Source organism: Sebastes fasciatus, chromosome 20, assembly GCF_043250625.1.
Source record: "Sebastes fasciatus isolate fSebFas1 chromosome 20, fSebFas1.pri, whole genome shotgun sequence".
NCBI classification, from domain to species: Eukaryota; Metazoa; Chordata; class Actinopteri; order Perciformes; family Sebastidae; genus Sebastes; species Sebastes fasciatus.
Genome location: NC_133814.1, coordinates 4,512,987 through 4,534,250, shown reverse-complemented (window position 1 = coordinate 4,534,250; position 21,264 = coordinate 4,512,987). Strand labels below are relative to the sequence as shown.

Sequence of the window (21,264 nt, the reverse complement as noted above, 5' to 3'; positions counted from 1 at the left end):
ACTATATGCCGCCAAATCCCAGACACTGCTCCTTTAAGAGAGGCTAACTTAAATAAAACTGTTAATGTAAAAAAAGAAGAAGAAAAGAATGATTAAATAACCTTTGGTAAGAATGAGGTTGAGTTTGAATGATTTCTTCAATTATTTCAGAACTTATTGGTTCATTTCTATATTTTACACAGTTTATGTATGATTACTGTATTTCTTAATGTGTTGTTTATTCAATATTGAACTATTTAGGGCTCCAATATTTATTGAAATTTATCGAAAATTGTCTGGTACAGGATATTAATCCTCCACACCAGACTCCCCAAGCATTCAACTGTTATCAGCTCATTAAATGTGTGTTATCAGTCTTTATAAGCCTCATAGTTGTGGGTCAGTAGGGGCCTGCTACACCTACTACGTTGTAAAAGTGACAGCAAAACATAAAAGCAACACGTTCTCACACGCTGTAAAACTGATTGAAAAGTGACGTTTTGGACACAAACAAAACTTCTTTAGGTTTAGGCAAAAAACATACTACTTCAAAACCACTTAGTTAAGTTTAGGGGAAAAGATTGTGTTTAGGCTTAGAATGAAATTTGAAAAGTGAAAGTGAAACTTAAGGTTGTGAACACAAAGACAACTGCACGTTGGTTTTACACAGGATGCAAACCCCTTTCTCCTGGGTGAAAGTACTGTGTTAAAGTTTCACGTTGTCTATACTACAGTGCCTAACTTTCACTTTTGCTTCTGTCATAATTACTACGGTTGCTAGAGTTCGCTGTTGTCTTCTTTTATTCCTTCTTTTGGTGAACGCGTATGTGAATCCACGATAAAACCTACTAGTGGGTGTAGTAGGCCCCTACTGACCCACATCTATGAGGCTTATCACCACTGATAAGGCCCATTTAATGACCTGATAACCGTCTTATCAGCTGCACCAACTACAACAACAAAACAAAACAAAAACAAAAAATAAAACCACAATATACTAGTTTAAAATAACAATATTTTAACAAATAATCACAAGTCAGCTTTATAGTTGTACAAAATATCCTCTGTAAAGAGTTAACTGAAGGAGCCTGCACCGCATGCTCTGGATGCTCGTTCCAAGCTTTTCCAGCACAAAGTGTGAAGAAGTGTTTTCTCTTTTCAGAGAAAAACTTTAGTAGGAATAATTTTAAGGAATTATTCCAAAAGTGAATGACAGGCTTGGCTGCGATATCATATATTCTGTGAATAAGCTTGTAGACATTAATCATGTCACCTCTGCGTATACTACAGTAGCTCTCCTCATATGACATCTCTTTCAGACCTGGAATTCATATAAATATGTGCTTTGGCTGATATGATGTGAGAAATTATTGACGGGATAAACAAACAGCGAGGTAGGCTCTCTATTATAACATCAGTGGTCGAAGGGTGTGCGTGCTCCTCCTGTTGTTCACAGCTCATTGGTTGTGACGATGCACGGCTCTCACAGCATGGGCATTTTTAATAGTCTCCTCATCAAACGTATCTGCATCCTGTTTGTTGTCTTCCCCGCCTTCGGACTGCAAATAAATTTCCCCGCAGAATCGCTTTTCGCAGCTTTTCTTGCAGTTTTATGCGACTTTGATGGTTACCTTACAGATTGTGCGCCGGATCACATAGCTGTCCATTTTTTTGGAGCTCTGATTGTGTAACGGACAGCAGGGACATGTGTCTGTCTCATCTCTACAGCTCCAGGTTGGCTCATGCCATTTTCCCTGTTGTCCTCTGATATAATATTAAAGAGGGGGCGGCAGCAATGCTCAAAGACTGATTATGACCAAAAGGGGGTGTGGGTTGTTGGTTCGATTCTCTGATGGGAAAGTCTGGACGGTAGAAGCGAGTGAATCACATCACAGACCTCAAGACAAATCGATGGTCAGTCAGTTGCCCGATGGCTACTGGTTGTACTGGGCAGCTCTCAGGTGTGAACGTTTCTAACTACAGTAGAAGATGAAGAAACTCAGTTGAGTCACCATCATCCTCTGTTCATGGTTACGTAAAATGCTTTATGGAGTATGTATCATCACAGTGGACACAGTCACTGTTTGCTTGCTGAAAGATATTGAGCTCTATTTAACATAAGGAGTGAGTCATGTCGTATTTTCACATAATCCGGTTGCCACATATAGCAACTTTCTCCTGTACGCACATTTTTGCTATTAATTTATGACCATGATATTAATCATGCTATTGGTATAGGTCAAACCAGAATGGCTCGCTTGAAATTGCACGTAATCACATGGCTGAAATTATTCATTTACACTCTGGTCTCTCTGTGTCCGTACAAACATGCTGCACCCTCCTCAAGTTGATGTGGAGTTGCCTTATGCAGTTCCTCTAATGGCCACTAGATGCTGGCTCCGTTGCATTGTACTGAAATTAGAAGTTTGGAAATTATTGAAAGGGTTAGTTCTGGTTTTTCTAAGTAGGGTTGTATGTATAGTCCTTTGATCTGCGAGGTAAAATTACCGTTGAATGTAGTCTGGTGGCTTTGAAGAGAGCAATATAATGGCTTTAGTTCCCCGTCAGAATGGGCTGTCTGATGGAGAGGTAAAGTGGCTGTGGATGGGAGCAGCAGAAACATTTATTTTAGTCACTCAAAAAAACATCAATATCAGTTTAAGTGTATACCGTATTTAGAATATTTTCACTGCTTTATCTTGTCATCAGACCACCCTCTCCAACGGGGAACTGAAGCCGTTATACTGTATCGCTGTCTTCAGAGCCACCAGACTACATTCACAAAAACAGTAATTTTATCTCGCAGAACACAGGAGTTGTCATACTAGCTTGTCGAGAAGGAGGCTAAATAACGCTCCAAAGTTAAGCTAAATATTGGTGAGGAAAAACTGTCATGGCCGTTTTCAAAGGGGTCCCTTGACCTCTGACCTCCAGATATGCGAATGAAAATGGGTTCTATGGGTACCCACGAGTCTCCCCGTTATAGACATGCCCACTTTATGATAATCACATGCAGTTTGGGGGCAAGTCATAGTCAAGTCAGCACACTGACACACTGACAGCTGTTGTTGCCTGTTGGGCTGCAGTTTGCCATGTTATGATTTGAGCATATTTTTTTATGCTAGTGCAGTACCTGTGAGGGTTTCTGGACAATATTTGTCATTGTTTAGTGTTGCTAATTGATTTGCAATAATAAATATATACATACATTTGCATAAAGCGAGTATATTTGTCCACTCCCATGTTGATAAGAGTATTAAATACTTGACAAATCTCCCTTTAAGGTACATTTTGAACAGATAAAAAATATATTATTTAATATATATGCATCTAAATATACATATATGTATATATAGCTGTGTATAAATATATATATATATATATACATATATATATATATATATATATACACCCTTAATATAGCAAAAAACAGCAATTTATATGTAAAGATATAGAGGAGTAATGTCTAATGTCTGAGAATGAAGTCGCTTCCCCTCTGTGTGTGTTGTAATCCGAGCTTCTCTGTGCTTTGTTTCCATAGCCAGCCGCCTGCTCCTGCCGTATAGTGCATGTTAGTGCATGTGAGTGTGCCCCACTGGTTAACTCATGGCCGCCGCTCTGCACTGTGCTCATAGGGGACTCCCCAAAAACTTGGTATTTCACCCGGAGGCGTTGTCTGACGTCCTGCGTCAGACACCATCAACGCTGCAGCATAGCGCCCAGGTAAGTTTATTAGCTCTGTCAGCACTGCGGGTTCGTCATTATGTGTGACTCCTGTCATGTACAAGTAGTAAGATCCATTGCTAATATCAAAATATTGATTATAATTGCTTTACGGAGATCTAAATCTGTATTAGCATGCTAGTGCTGGATTGCCTGGTGTATTATGCTTTTATGGTGTTTTTTGTTTGCTCATGCCACATCATTTCCTCTCAGGCTTTACCCTGTTAAACTTTGTTTTTTTGGTTTTACAGTAGAGGGTGGACACATTTATTTAAAAAGAAAAAACAGATGTGGACACCTTGTACTCACTTGAAGGCTGACATTTGTGTTTATATTTTGATGCCACCAGGCCTCTGTCCCAGTTTTCAAAACATCCCCTCTATAGTCCAGTGGACTGTGTCCATGCCTAACTCCATTCATTTCACTACCCACACTGATAAAAGATGACTTTTTCCCCCCCCACTGGGCTTCAATCACATTACCTGTAGCCACTGAGGCTTAACCAATGCAATTTTTTCTGCTTTGAGAGCAACTCTGAATCCCAAATGCTTTATGTAAAAACATGCACCTGCTGGCCACACTGTGAAAACACACTCTAGGCAGCAATAAAGTGACACATTTTAAAGCATGCCCGCCTGCACTTGTAACCCAGAAGGAGCGGTTGTGTGGATATTAGGCAGACTGAAATTGTCAGTGGAGAAAATGTGAAGCCTCCTTTTAACAAGCTGCCATAAAGACCTGCACCTTTAAAAGGAAAATACACCCTAAAATTACAATTCACATTTAATTTCTACTGTGTACAACTCAGTTTTTTACATTATAAATTGGATCCAGTCTCTACTTAAGATCATCATAAATGTCACCGGTCACATCATCAGTCTGAGGAGTGTTCTCATTTCCAGCTTAGAGAGACCACACATGTTGCTATTAATTAGATGTTGGTATGGGAAGAGTGTGTTATTTCTGTTTTAGGGTGGATTTCTCCCATAAACGCACTGAAACAACCCATGCCTTCCTTCATGCGCTCCCAACATCACAATACGAGAGAGGGAGGAGTGAGAGCTGTTTACATTGTGAACCAGACCTCAGATTTATTACAGTCATCCAGCTGCACCACCGGGATAACAGCTGGCTCGCTTTATACACACTTTTTTGTCCGTTAAATCGTTCCAAATTGACGCTTTTACGCACAGTCATGATTTCCACGCACAGGTGAACTTATTTTTCCTCAACGCGCCTCGACCACAACTCCACAAGGAAAAGAAAAAAGTGTTTTGAGACTGAAAGAAAACCCCATTTGGTGTATTGCAAACTGTCCAGAGAAGATGTCCAGGAAGAAGGCAGTGAAAGGCAAAGGGAGCTCCAGGAGCCCCAAGGCGTCTCCGAGCAGCGGGAGGACGGCCAAAGGTCTGGCCGCCGCCGCAGCTCCGTCCTCCGGACTGGTTTATCCCAGCAGACCATCCATCAGCAACAGCGGGGAGTTCTATGACATCGCCTTCAAGGTGAGCTGACAGCTTAAAGACTATAGTGAGAGATGATACTGTACGAGCTCGCGTTCAATCAAGTAATCAATCAATCAATTAGTAAACGAGCACAGGTGCGAGGTTGAAGCAGCCAATAAAAACACCTTTCAGTTGGCTGTTTATGTGTCCCTGTACTCCTCTTCACTCGTTCTGTAATCACTTTATTACACAATAATAAAAGACTTTTCAATAGACACTTTTAAAATTAAGTAGAGGTGTTTATATCTTCTTTTTCTCGAAGTGTAAATTTGCAAAGTAATTTGTAATTTGTTGATCTGAATTCAAGGAAAGGATTGAAGCAAGATGATTTGCAGTGGAAAGTAACAGCATGGCCATGTCTTTCATAAAATGATGGTGCGTTAGGTTTCATAGCCTATTTAGTTGTCCTTTTGTAGACACTTGTAAAACGTCACATGTGAGACAGTTGTATGGAAGCCCATTTCTGCCAAGGAAAAAAAAATGTCTAGCTATATGAAATGTTTGACATGATAAAAAACAAGAACTGCTTTTGAATTAGTATCTCATCATTTTGACTGGGAAAGTGAAAGTTTTGACTTGGTAATTCTCTCATACTGTATTATTATAGTTTTGATGAAGTAAATTGAAATTGTGACTCAGTATTTTCACAATTTTGACTCGGTAAGCTAGATATTTGACTATGTCTCTCATAATTTTGACTTACCAAGCAAGAGTTATAAGCGTTTTCAGGAACATGTGAGACAGGTGTATGGAAACCCATTTCTGCCAAGGAAAAAAAAAAACTATAGCTATGAAATGTTTGGCATGATAAAAACAAGAACTACTACTCATGGTGGTAAGTCGAGATTTTGAATTAGTATCTCATAATTTTGACTGGGAAAGTGAAAGTTTTGACTTGGTAGCTCTCTTATACTGTATTATTATTATTATAGTTTTGACGAAATAAATTTAAATTGCGACTCAGTTTTTCACAATTTTTGACTCAGTAAGCTAGATATTTGACTCTGAAGTCTCTCATAATTTTGACTTACCAAGTGAGAGTTATAAGCATTTTCAGGGACATGTTAGACAGGTGTATGGAAACCCCTTTTCCGCCAAGAAAAAACAAAACAAAAAAAAAATTGGCTAGCTTTATGAAAAGTTTGGCATGATAAAAACAAAAATTGCTAGTCATGGTAAGTCAAGATTTGGAATTAGCATCTCATAACTTTGTCTGAGAAAGTGAAAGTTTTGACGTACTATCTTATATTATTATAGTTTTGATTCAAATTAAATTTAAATTACGACTCAGTAAGTCTTATGAATATAGCCTACATATGTTATGTCTCTTCCAGGAGAAGGCGCTATGCCGCAATTTGCTCACATCGGACACTAAAGTACAACGAAGATCATATATTGAACATCATGGCCATTCCTGCACAGTTCTCCAACCATGTATTTTGTATTATGCAGCTACGTACTTCTGAGACATTATAGCTGGCCCTAACAAAAAAAAACTAAAATGTACTGTAAAATTAAATATATAAAATCTAAAAACTGAAACTAAACTAAAACGAAACTAAAATGAAATCGAAAAGTCAAAACTAAAATAAATATTAATAATATTAACTACTTGAAATTTCAAAACTATTATAACCTTGGTGATTTCATTCTTTATTTTGCATAGCTTTTCATCTCTTTTCTTTTCTTGGCGGAAATGGGCTTCCATACAGTAAATGTGCCTGTGCAGTACTATGTGGATAATTAGGTGGATATTGTGCATCTTTTTCTGCAGGCTTGCAATAAAAAAACGTTAATTTCACCAGTATTCCCCCTGAAGGCACAGTCTCAAAATGCATAATAAGGTAGATTGTTTTTGTCCTATAGGTAAATTTCCCCCCAGCTGTTTAAATTCATCATAATTAATCCCAAAACTCCTCTTGCATGTATGAAATACAACAAGTTACAGTATATCCAAGGTGTCTCTAGTCTGGTCCCTGCGAATGCAAAGAGATTAGGAGCTACAGCAGCTTTATTGGCCAACAGGAACATTAAGTGGTGAGCGCCACAGCTTTAGCCCAGTGCAATAACGTGAAAGAGATGGCGTAGAGGGGTTTCTGTTATGTATGAGATCAATAACCAGCAGCACAGGAGGAGGCTTTATAGCAGCATTGGACATAATGACAAAACATCTGGCTGCTACTACACATCCCAAAATGCACCAGCCAATTTCATTGTTTTACCAAACCAACACATTTTCAGAACTTTAAATTTCTATTTATGAACAATGTCATAAATAAAAGTAATCCTTTTACTTGTTAGAATGCTATGTACCTACACATGAAATGTATCAAATAGCCTGTGTGGATCTCCACTTCCTGAAGCCAAAATATCCCGGAAACGGGAGCTGCCATCTTGAGATTTTGACATCATTTGGAGCCAGAGTCTGCTCAGTAGTGATCGGGGGGGTGGAGCCGCGGTATTGATGTCCCGCCCACACTCCCGACCGAGCCAATCACGAGCCGAGCACGGCCGCAGCTAGCTGTTACGTTAGCACCACGGTAGCTGTTTGGCTAGAAAGACACACCAACTCAGCATAATATCTCATCACTTATAATATAAATTGACATGTTCTATTACACAGACTTGTGTTGGTTATGGAAAGTTAAAGTTCTCTCGTACAATTCCCGAGCCTCCGGCTGCGACTACTTCACTCAGAGCAGCTGTCAATCACAGCTGTCAATCGGGACGTCTCACCCCCCTTTTATAGCATCAAATAATAATTAAAACCACATTTATGAGAAATATTAACACGTGAACATACATCAGCGTGATAAGAACTACATAAAATGACAGAAACCATCTTTGGGAAAAATGTATTTGACGTCTACGTTGACTTTTTAGTTTGGCTCATGTCCCATCCGTTAACATGAGGGGGCGGGATATATTACTGCAGCCAGCCACCAGGGGGCGATCCAGATGTTTTGGCTTCCCTTTTGGGGAGCTGTCATGTCGTCCATCTTTATATACAGCCTTTGACATATCCCAAGTCAGAAATGTGTCCCATTCTATTGTAAAGTTACCCTTAGCTTGTTTGTCACCTACAAAATACACACTCTATGTCTCTGCAGGAATATTATAATGTCATAATTATCAGTAAAACACGTCAAATCCAGGGAAGATTTCTCGAAACTTGAGTAATCGTTTCAGTCTTTTAATTAACCAAAAACTGCCAAATATTAGCTGGTCCCCTTGGGCTTTCATTTGTCACTTTTTAGTTGTAATTCTTATAGACTAAATGATTGAAATTGAAAAAAATACAGCCAGACAGATGAATCGATAATGAAAATAAGGAATTAGTTGCAGCCCCATTGGCTATATAGAAATGACACATAGAATGTAATTAGGAAAGTTTGAGATGGAGATGATGAAGACTAATGATAATCTGAATTGAGCATATGCAAATCTAAATTCTCATCATGTCAGCTGGGATTTATTACGCACCCTGATTAAACTCTCTTCCTGTGACAGGCCTTCGAAAATCACTGCTCTGTGCTTAACTTTGACTTTATGAAACACACATAACAGTTTATTGTACAAACGTGAACAGTCTTGTGTTGTCTGATGGGGAAAAGGGGAACAAACAAACTCTGGTCCCGCCTTTGCCTGCGTCCCATTGGTCGGTACAATCTGCTCTCTCCCACTGGAGCGAGTGTGACGCTCTGTTTCCTCTGTAAATGGGAGTTTGGGGAGTGTGTGTATATACAGTATACGTGTGTTGTGTTGCCTTGCCTAAACTCCTGTGTATTTGTAGATACGTTTTCACCTGAGCTGTTTCCCTTCCCTACCTCAAACACCTTCCCAAACACACACACACACACACACACACACACACACAAACACGGTTTTGACTTGTGTCTGTCTGTCGGTGTCTCAGGTGATGCTGGTGGGAGATTCAGGCGTTGGGAAGACCTGTCTGCTGGTTCGCTTCAAAGACGGAGCCTTTCTAGCCGGGAGCTTCATCTCCACTGTGGGCATCGACTTCAGGGTAAGCACACATATGCTCAGAGGAAAAGTGGACAAAGTAAAGAAATGAAGGTGTATGAATGTTTTCATCATTGCTGCTCTAGCAGCAAACTTCATGCTTTGTCGGCCCCAAGTTGCAGCTCAAGGAAACTGAGGTATTGAAACTTTGAAACCCATCACTGACCATTCACTAAGCTTCCTGTTCTTGAAGTAATTTTGCAACATGTATCTATGGTAATCTGAGGATATATCTAGTTTTTGGTAACATTTATCTTGTCGTCTGAGTAGTGGTGTAGTGCAGCGTACAGTATACTCAGGTATGAGGTGTATACCTACTCATTTTTCAGTTGGCCACCCACTTCTAAATCCCCTCTGATGCGCATCTTCATTATACATTGTATTGAGCTCCCCAGGGATTGAGGCTGTTACTTTTCTCATTTTGACAATCTAACCGATGACGACACATTAGTTAAGGTTGTAAAGACTATGGCCGTTGGTAGTTGTTGTTAGTTTAGTTTAAATATGATAATTGTCATTTTATGGGATATTGTTGTTCGGACTATTAAGCTAAGACAGCTAATATGCGCTAACGTCAGTTGTCACTTGTTTCCACGGTAAATATTCACATATTCTGAAGCCTGATGGAGAGACCAGTGTCTGTGCAGCCAGGCATGGCGGAGGCAGCCTCCTTTTATTGCCGAGCACTTGGAATTGGTACCGGAGTGAAGCATGGAGCTTACCGTCAAACTCTGCCTTTCCGTTTCTTTCGACACTAACTGACAACTTGATCGCTGACGACACAGACACCACGTGATACCAATGTATTTATACTATTGGCTCACAAGCCTTGTTAGAAGTGGAAACGAACGTCAGATATCTTCCACAGAGATAAACAAAATATTCATTTTGGACCTGTCAAAATTTTTAAAATGATTATTTCACAATCATAACAACTTTTTTTTTTTTTTTTTTAAGGAAATTCAATACTTTTATTCAACATCTTTCTAAGAAGCAATTTTTTCTTTTTTAATTGTCTACATAAAAATCAATCAATAAGACCTTGAAGTATCTTTTGGGGCATTTACACAACACACTCATGTTCCCTAACGTGCCAGTCTGACAATTTATATAACTAATACATTCAAGAAAGATGGGAGGAAAAATACAAACTTGGGAGTCTAAATTTGTCACTGCTGTTTGACAGACAGTTTGACTTCGAACACCTCCTTTTTGGCACTATAATAGCCATAAAGAGATGAAGTTAGGCCAACAGGGCAACTGGACAGGATGGGTGCTTTTATACTATGATAAGAAGTGAGTACATCCCCTTAAAAAAAATGACCTGCGGCTGTAACAACAGAGCTTTAAAAGTTTATGTGCTGGCTCTCTTCCTTTGTCTGTGTCTACGCTGTATAAGGAGGTGACTTGCACGGTGTTTAACCCTGCCAGCAGCCCTAGATCTCCCCTCTGGGACACAACGCATTTGAACTGAATCAAGCTAAATTAAAAAGGTAATTTAAAGTGAGGTTATTTATTGACGCTCTAATCCTTCTTTTACTGCTAATGGCTAACCCATTTTCCGCCTGTTGTGCCCTTGGGGGAAATTGCAGACGAGGGTTACAGTGGTGGTAAGAAAAAAAAAATGTAAGCGCCACAGCAGTGGACTAGAAGCGGTGACCCTTTCAGTGTTTTACTGCCTTGCTAGTTACCAAGCAAGTTCTATATAACTGCAGAATCTGACACAGCTCTTTGGGAAAAACCTTCCCGTAGGAGGCATTCTCAGCCCTGTTTCACGGATGCTGTCATCCTCAGCGACTTACAGTAGAACAAGTGTAAGAGGTTCAATTCCAGGATATTAACTCTGCTAGCAGGAACGTGTGCAGGAGCTGAAAACGCACTGTTGATGCAGCCCAGCAGGATGCCTTAGGCTGTGTGTTAATTGACAAAACGGCGTGGTATGTTAACAGGACCACATATAAAGCATGCAACGTAATTTGGTGTTTTGCCCTGGAATCAGGAGTCTTTTGGTTGTTAGTTAACCTAATTCCTCACCTGAGAAGCCAGTCTTAAGCAACATATCAGCTATAGCAGTAGAGGTAAAAGTACCACCAGCAGGATGTACGAAGCAAAGGGGCGACTTTGAAACAAATGCTGCTTTCCTGCGGCAGTGGCTGGGAAATTAGGACAGTGGTAGGCTACAGCATTGGACAGCCACGACTGTGTGTTGGACTAAAGACTCACTGAGTCGTTTCACAAGAAGCACCGTAGGCGATAGAATAGAAGAACTGTCTTTCATCTGCATTTCGTGGGGGGAAAGTCTTTGCAGACTTTGCAGGAAGAACTGGCCATTATCACTTCCATATACAAAGAGAATGTATTGAGCGTGCACATCCAAAAACTTTTACAGCATCTGGATCAAAAGATTTTATTGTTTTTCCTCACAAAGCCTCGTGGAAATAACTGTGAAATGTTTACTTCATTAAATTAGATGGAAGCTATTGGTACAGCTGCTTTGACTTGTTTGTGCCCTCATTATCACTCCAGTTTACCATGGGACCGTCTTCCCTGGTACTGAGAGGTGACATGTCATTTCAAAGCCACACCAATCAAAATACATAATTGTAATCACACAATTTCTTTGTTGTTTTCTCTATTTCCTGGTGTACACTCACGTCAGCACTCACATATTTGTACTTCTGTACTTGCAAGGACCTTTTTTTGACATAATGTATGCCCTAGACTCTAAACCTAACCATCCCTTACCCTATAACCTTAACCTGAGTCTAATTTCTAACCGTAAAGGAATAGTTTGACTAGTAATGACAAGTATTTTGTGCAAAATGCTTTTGCATATAGCGTACAATTAAACTGAATTAATGGGCCTTTTTTTTAGGTGGTTAAAACACGTGTTTCTGCTGCTCCCGTCCACAGCCGCTTTACATCGCTGTCAGACATCCTTTTTCATCAGGAACTGAAACCGTTATATTGCTCTCTTCAAAGCTAACCAACTACATTCACAAAAACAGTAATTTTACCTCGCAGAACACAGGAGTATACAAACAACCCCACATCAAAAAATCCAAAATAACCCTTTCAGTTATTTCAGAATTTAGCATGGCTAACTTTGACTCAGCTAGTGCTAGCATTCCTGTTATTCATAACCTTATTGATTAGCTTACTGGGGTAACCTACCACATGTTTTTTTTGCTAATGGCTGAGTGGGCCTTTAAAAAACTTAGCTTAGCATAAAATGCTAGCCTGGCTCTGACCAAAATAGAAAACAAAGATAACATATCTGCATACCAGCACCTCTAAAGCTCACTAAGAGACATGTTTGTTTAAGCCGTCTCCTGGCTATACTGTAGGTTCATATTTAGTCTACAGACAGAGTGGTATCCATCTTCGTCATCACCTAACTTCTGGCAAGAAAGTAAATAAACAGGATTATCTGTCAATTTCAAGGTCTAAAAGTCAAGTAGGTTCTCAAAAAGATAGACACACAAGAGCGCACACACACACATATATACACAGTCACACTGTGCTTGCTCAGTCCCCTTCTCTTTAATCTCCTGCTTTGTATATACATTTTTGATGTGTAGAGCACTTTGTAATGGATCTGTTAGTTGAAAGAGTTTTATTTTTAGAAACTTGAATATCTGGGCTATTGAGACTGAAGAACACTCTCGCAGTCTTTTCAAATTGCTCTGCTTCATCAGCTTGCTTACTTACTAAGATATGATAAAGGACATTACATGAATCCGCATGGTTAACACTTCCATATGCCATATGTTTTGTAATAATAATTTTGGATTTTAACTCCAAAAATGAGAGTGGAGTTTAGTGCTCCACTGCTAAAAATGATGCTATTTTTAAATAGCAGAACTCATTTCTGTGTTTCTTTAAAAGGAAAAGGCAGCGGATGATTACGAGTCTCCGTGATCAACATATAGGGTTAAATCGCTCGCCGCCATTAATGTCCCAGATAGAACAGAACAGAAGGTGCACACAGCTCTTTTGAATGACTTTTTAATAATGTTTTTTTTTACCACACTTGTTCTTTCACACGGTACGTTACCTACCTTGAGAAAGACCATGTGTGATGATGAATGTGGATTCTCATCTGTGAACAACAAACCTGGCTACATTCGTTTTGTTGAGTTAATTTTGTATAACCCAAAGAGACCCACATAGACCCGTTTTTGTCTTTTTTAGGGGGGTACAGGGGGAGATATCAGGTCAATAGTAGATGTCACATAGAAGTGGTGTACATCACCTGAAAGCTGTGAACCTGAAGATTAAGTTGTTCCAGTCATAAATCAGAAATGAACATTAATCAATTAATTACGGGTTTAGAATTGACATATCTTGAGGTCAGAGGTCAGGGGGTCCCTTTGAAAATGGCCATGGCAGTTTTTCCTTACCAAAATTAAGCCTAATTTTGGAGTGTTATTTAGCCTCCTTCCCATCAAGCTAGCATGACATGGTCTTGTTTTATGTGATACCAGTATCTTCACTCTAGCTTTAAGTCTCCAACAGCCTCTTAAAAACAGTAATGTCTGTCGGGATCGCCGGAAATAGGTAGAAATAACTCCTGGGGCCAGATATCTACTGTACCAGGGACTTGTGGATGATTTGGATGTCTCTGTTCTGTTAACTTACTTAACCAGTGGACAAATATACCAAAAGCTAAGTGAATTTCTTTAATTCACTCTGTTCACTGATATTTGAAGAGATGTAATTATTTTTTTGGCAGTGCATTTGCAGCTTGCCGCTAACACAGTGCAGCAGAGGTCCACTCGACTCTAACTCTGTGCTTAATTGAAACGGAGAAAAAGTCTTTTTTATCTGATGTAAAATGTTGATATAGATAATATGCTACAAAGTCAACAGGAAGAAAAGGCTAATTTGTTGCTTTGTTGCTTTTCCTCATGTTGTTAAATTACTTGGTCGTTAGTTTATGTCCTACAAAGTTCCACCGAAGACTTCTGACTGTATAAAACTCTATCAGTAGGGGAAGAAAACAAGCTTGTTATCCGTTCACACTTCGGCCAATTTACTCAACTGTTCAGCTTTGTAGGAAATAAACGCACCTCCATCCTGACTTTGGATGTATCTCACAGTGTGGATGTGGGGTCAGACTTAATTGCTGGAGCTTTTCGGTCCATCAGGCAGCAGCACTGAGCAGATACTGGGAAGGAAGGCTGATAGAGACGTGCTGTAATGTGCTGCTCTTTAGCTAAAAAGTTGATATATTGTAGCCGTGAGTGCAGCGGCGTTAAAAAACCTGCATCTTTCGCAACGTCAGGAATGTGCAGCAGTGTGACCTTTTATTCTTGAGATAATGAGGAATAGGAGTCAGCGCCCCGTGGGGAAAAAAAAGAAAAGTTTTTGGGGGTAGAGCGCATCCTAACTTCAGATTTTCTCCATGTATTGATATTTCTCCTGACAATGAAATGATGAGTCAGAAATCAAACTTCGAACTCTGCTCTCAGACTTCTTTTTCCCTGGGAGAAGTTTGTTAGAATTGCCGATGAGATTTCTCTGTTTCCACGTAATAAGAAGAGCAGGGTGTATTTCTTCTTCTCCTCCCCACTGTCCATGATGTGTGTGTGTGTGTGTGTGTGCATTTAATTACGTGTGCTACCTCTCATTTCCATAGCACGGCTTTTCTCCCTTTCATCACGTATTCACTCTGCTTGAAATGATGCAGCACAGCACCGGACCGGTTAATCATTAAACAAACAGCCGCACAGCTCGCGCTGATGTAGATGCTTTTTTGGTGTGTGTGTGTTTGTGTGTGTGTGTGTGTGTGTGTGTGTGGCCCTGGAAGGAGCAACAACCTGCCAGAGCATGACGGGAGGATCATATTGACCACCCTCACTGCCCTTTAAAACTAATTGCCATGTGACACGGTTTGCGTATGTGTGTAGATGTGTGACACATATAAAAAATGATATGTGTGTGTGTGTGTGTGTGCGCCACCACTCGCGGCTTACTCTGTCAGGAGGAACAGCTGGGGGAAACAGCTGGCTTGAGTCACATTTACCTACATCTTCACTCAGAATATTTAAAAGTTCTAACCAGCCAGATCGTGAATGTAGCTTTTTGTCCAGTGCTTTAAGAGCTTGTTTAAAGACTAAAGCCTGGCCTAGCCTACTACAAAATAAATCATTTTAACCGTTTCATACTGCATACTACTGAGGAACGTTCGTCAGTAGTATGTTGTAGGCGGTTTCGAATACAGCCATGGACTAACTTTGCACTTAGAAAGCATTACGGGCCCTAGGTTTGCATCAGGCTCATCAAACTGCAACTACATGTCCCTTAAACTGTACTCATCAAAATAGTTCAAGGCAGTCAGCCTCTGTTGTGCATTTTGCTTTGTGAGCCACAGGGTTAGATTGGGAGAAACAAAATATGCTTTATTGCTTTATGGCACAGAACTGAAATAGGTAGGTATTCATCCAGAGCAAATGGAGCTAAAGCTTTCAGAGTTTGTGGTGATGATGCCAGATGGCGGAAGGAGTGAAGGGATAATAAAGAAATCACGTTCAACCTGTTTGTCCTCTTCAGGAAAGACAAAGAGGAAAAACTCTTAGTGACAGGCTCTCTAACATTTAATAGCTAGACAGGATATTCATTAGAGATATCTGCAACGTCATTTTGCCTAGTCAAAACTCTAATTCAAGATATCCCTAATTCTATATTTGACTAGGCAAAACTCTAATTTTGGATATCTGTAATTACATTTTGACTAGTACAGTTCACTACTATCCAAGTCAGCAAAAGCTTCTGCTGACACTGTTCAGATGCTTTGTTGGGCCGATATCCAACGGGAAGCCTTGATGTGCAACGCCATGACAACAATTCTGACTACCCATAATGAGGTTTGAGATATCTGTGACTGTTATTTAAGATAGTCAGAACTGAACTACAGATCGTCGTTTTGACTAGTCACAATGACGTTATAGATATCTTGAATAATTCTGGATAGTCAAGCTCAGCTGTTAAATGTTAAAACGGCTTGCCATAGTTGTCATCATCCAAACTGTTCCCCATAGCTTCCTTGATTAGTCTGGTTGCTGGCCCCAGTACATTCTCAGAGGATGTTTTGCAAGACTGAAATGTTGCAGTGAACATGAAGCTTGTGAGATTTACTCTTGCTTTGCAAGACTGGGAAGCAACAGTGTTCATGGGAAAATGTGTTAATTTTAGAGCTGGCAATGCCACTGCTGTGAGATAGAAACAGCTTGTCCTGGCCATGGGCTCGGTAATTAAATCAGTTGATTTGATTTTCTCATAATTATATCTTTAGTATGTGCATTCTGCTTAGATAACTCATTTCCCTTTATACCTACCTGTACCTCGCATGCGTGCACATCTGCATTTCTGCCTTTTATGCATGACTACGTACGAGTGCAAGCACGTGTGCGTGCATAGTAGAATGGGGCAGCCTTAGTGTCCTGATCGACAGACTATAATCAGTCAGCAGAGAACTGATGATGATTGCAGTCCCTCAGTGGCTCTTCAGGCTCCCAGACGTCGTCCATCGATCCCGGAACGCCCTTTTTTTTTTTTTGTGGCTGTGAATCTTAATTCCCCCGGTAATGACCGTAGCTATATGCTCAGACTGCAGGCAAATCTAATGATTTCTTTTAAAATATCTTTATGCTCGACTGTCCGCTTTGTGATTTACCGCTGACCACACTGGACAACAACGGTTGTCATAGTAACAATGCACAGGTACACCAAAGGCAATTTTCTGTCCGCAATATGAAAAGGGTGAAATGTAGTCTTCATTATGCATGCACCAGCACAGACATTCACTCTCTTATTCACATATCATCAGGACACAGTGGAAATGCTCTTTTGTCATCAGCTCCATATTGTTTAGTTGGTTTATTTTGTTAGTATAGGATGAATGATTGATATCTTCAGGGCCTCACTGTACATCCATGTTTTATATACGTGTATCTTTGGAATTGTGTACAGTTTGTCTGTGACCTGCTTATCCAGGATCTACTCACACAGTACTTCTCAAATAAGGACACTTGTGACTATCAGTTTACGTAACACTGTGTGCTTGTGTCAGTGCTGTGAAATGTGTCTGGGTTAGACAGCACGAGGTTGTGTGAAATAGCACCCATTTCAAATCTTATCAGCTTTTTGTGTGAAATAGCACCAATTTCGAATGTTATCAGCCGATTGAATGGGCGTTATCAGTGTTTATTATCACTACCATTCTAATGCTTCAGACAGCTCCAAACTGCGCCTACCACATTGTGAAAGTGAAACACAACGCAGTGAATTGAAACAAAACAACTTTAGGTTTAGGCAACAAAACTATTTGGTTAGGTTTAGGGGAAGATTAAAGGTTTGGGTTAAAATAATCATGTTTGTCATGTAACTTATGTACGTGGCGTTAGTTAAATAAGTAAGTTACAAAAGTAATGTCACGGTAAAATAAGTCAAAGTTGACTTGTGATTTCACACGAGACACGAACAGCGGTCTCCTGAGTGAAAGTCCTGTGTTTGTTCGCCCTGAAGGGGTTTCTTTCACAACAATGACCCGCTAGCTGTACATTACTCCGCTTATTACACAACTACTTACTGAAGAAATCAATATTTGGACACAAAATCGGTCCACCAGAGTCCGATATCTGAACTGCGCCCATGGCAACGGTCTGTTATACAGAAATTACAGACCGCAGAACGCCGTGATTGTCTAATCATAATCGAGTATTCAACACAGCTGTGTAATAAATGACGGTCGTCTCTCACTCTCGCTGATGTTATGCCACACACAGCGGGTATCTACGATACTGACACATTGGCACATTGGCAGTTGAACACTCAGTCGCCATCTTTCTGAGCTCAGCTGTCTGTTAGACTATAGAGACCGACCTCTGGTGAAGTGCTGTGGAATACAATACATCACATCAATACAGCATCATAGAAAGTGAGCATGTCTGTAAAGGGGAGACTTGTGGGCACCCATAGAACCCATTTTCATTCACATATCTTGAGGTCAGAGGTCAAGGGACCCCTTTTGAAAATGTCCTTGACAGTTTTTCCTTGCCAAAATTTAGCGTAAGTTTGTAGCGTTGTTTAACCTACTTCGCGACAAGCTAGTATAGCATGGTTGGTACCAATGGGTTTTTTAGGCGATAGCTTTAAAACTCAGTCCGCTACAACTTTCGAAATCGCAAGTTGTGTCAATGCGTTAAAGAAATTAGTGGAGTTAAAACAAATTTGCGTTAATGCGTTGTTATTGCTTTGACAGCCTGAGTAGAAATATAATTTTGACATTCAAAAGTGGTGTTGGAAGTTGGAGAACTGCTCAGTGTTGGCAGAGGTTTTAGTTTTTTTTTACATCATCATCATCATCATCATCATCATTTTCCTTCAGTTGAACTTGACACGAATGATGAAAAACCTCAAAATGCTCTCAAGTGGAAATAAGATCAAATGACAATCAAACGTCACTTAAAAAACAGCAAACAACTCAAAGTGCAGAATGGATCATCAGCATCATCGCCATCAAAAGCTTCCCGTCGGTCTGCACCACATGGTCTGCTCTTCTCCTGCGGTGTCGGCTGAAAATAAGCCATATGCAGATGCACTTCAGTATTCATGAATAAGCAGAATGATGAAACACACTCATGCTAATAAGCCGCCACGGGACAAACAACACCAGGAATAGTACAAAGTCAAAGCCACATTTTCTCTACTCTTACATAACCCATCATTCCACTTCCTCTTCCCTTCATCCCTAATCCTCTCTGCTACTGTAGGGTTTCATTTACATTTACTTTGCCCCTCTTTTTGAGCTTGGTGAAGTATTTTTGTTGCAATATGTAATATGATACAGGTTTGTTAGTAGTGACGTGGCCCAGTAGACATGAAGAGCCGGTGACAGATATTATAGTTGACAAAAGCACATACAGAGGCAGGCGTGCTGCTCTGCTTTGATTTTACCTTTTTCCCTTTTCGTCACACGACTCCTCAAGTGCTTGTTGGGTTCCCAGGAGACGGTTGTTACGGCCCAGTAACCATGACAACGATGCAAAGCAATGAATGCGTGGAAACAGCTTCTACCAGAGTCTGCTCGTTTGGCTGGCAGATGGCTCTCAGGCTTTTTCTGAGCTTCTGGGTGGACTGAGGTCCTTAGCTGGGGACTGGGAGGGTTTAGTTGTGGCGGAACACATATAGCAAGCCATGACCAAAATCTGCATTTTGTGACAAAGTTACAGATGGGTTTTTAGCCGGTGTTCATTTTTTTGGGCTCAGCAATTGCTTTGCTTCACACTCGCACAGTTCAGTGCGCCCGGAATTGGGAGCATTCCAGTTCAATCAGAGTCCTCCACAGAACAGCTCCACTGGAGCAAGTCAGCGTTAAAGTGTCGATCTGGGCGCCACACAAGATTTCACATGGAGAACAGATTTCTTTCTATGACACAACATAATTGGATAGTTGGTGATATAAGGGCCATTTAACAAACAACAGTTTACATTCCACAGTTAAACACCAATTGCACATGGTGAGTTGTTTAACCCTTCAAAAACGCACTTCCCGCGGGCGGGCATTGTTTGCATGATCCTGTTTAAATTGACCTAATATAAAAACCATAATAGCTAGAGCATTATTTACAATTAATTAATGAGGATTTTGCAGTGGAAAGGTAAGGGGTCTGTCTTTCGCATCATCACGTTATACGCTCGTGATGACATCATTATGGTACGTGCGGTACAAATCGTGGTGACAACACGTGGTGGCGCCTGAGTATTGTCTTGTAATGCCCGCGGGACATTGTTGTTAACATGATCCCGTTTAAATGGGCGGGTGTCAGCTCTGTGTCTGTGTTCCAGGACAAAAACACAGACGCATCACCAACCGTATGAAAATAATGCACTTCCCCTGCCTAATCTGATAGTCTGTAGATATATAGCTTATACATGAAATATATTTTAATTAGGGCTCTTAAAGTTAATGTGATAATAATGTGTTAACGGAAATGTGTTTTGATGCCACTACTTTCTTTAATGCATTAACACAACTTGCGATTTTTACTTCGTAGCGAGCTCAGTTTTTAAAGCTAGAGTGAAGATACTGGTATCATATGAAACTAAGTAATCCATTGGTACCAACCATGTCATACTAACTTGTTGCGAAGGAGGCTAAATAACGCTGTTAACGCTGTTGTTGCCTGTTGGGCTTGCGTTTGCCATGTTATGATCTGAGCATATTTTTATGTTAACTGCAGTACCTGTGAGGGTTTCCTGACAATATTTGTCATTGTTTTGTGTTGTCAATTGATTTCCAATAATAAATATATACATACATTTGCATAAAGCAAGCATATTTGCCCACTTCGATGATGATAAGAGTATTAAATACTTGACAAAAAATCTCCCTTTAAGGTACATTTTGAACAGATAAAACAACGTGTGATTAATTTGCGATTAAATATTTTAATCATTTGACAGCCCAATTAATAAAATACAGTTGTTTCCATGCTGTGAGGTAGACAAAGCAATTACGTCTGCCTGTCTTTTCACATGAGGAGCGCAGTGAGACCCCGCAGATCCAAGCAGGACGTCAGTAGAGTAAGCGGCCCTTATTGTGGCCCGGGACACATTCACGTACACACTGCTAAAAGAATGAGGCCATATGCAGCCCAGACCACCTCTGAATGTGGTCTGAGCGATCAGATCTCAATGCGTCTCAACTAAAACGACTTGATTAAGGTTGGAGAAAGATCATGATCATAGTTGCATTTTTAGAAAAGGCCAGCGCTACAACACGGGATGTGATTGTATACCATTAGTGTAGAAGACAAAAGAACACCTATCCACCAGCCCAACCTTCATCTTTTGTCTGCTCTCTTAAAACATCAGCTCCCCGCATTATCACTGATGTTCCCTCTTAATATACTTGTCTTTATAAGAATCCTCCTGCTTCCACTTCATGGAGTTAGAAAAAATGTACATCTCGTAGCTTCCCAATTCGATTACACACATTCATGCCTTGCTAGAGCGCACCCCAACTGAAGCA

General features: G+C 40.2%; 1 protein-coding gene across 1 annotated transcript in view; it reads left to right on the top strand.

The window, feature by feature from the left end:
• The first annotated feature begins 4,593 nt into the window (after nt 1-4,593).
• rab26 (RAB26, member RAS oncogene family) overlaps nt 4,594-21,264 on the top strand; it is a 103,741-nt gene continuing 87,070 nt past the window's right edge. The window contains exons 1-2 of the mRNA XM_074620322.1: nt 4,594-5,204; nt 9,121-9,231. Coding sequence (XP_074476423.1) covers nt 5,028-5,204; nt 9,121-9,231 — 288 coding nt within the window. The 5' untranslated portion in view covers nt 4,594-5,027. The remainder of the gene's footprint in view (nt 5,205-9,120; nt 9,232-21,264) is intronic.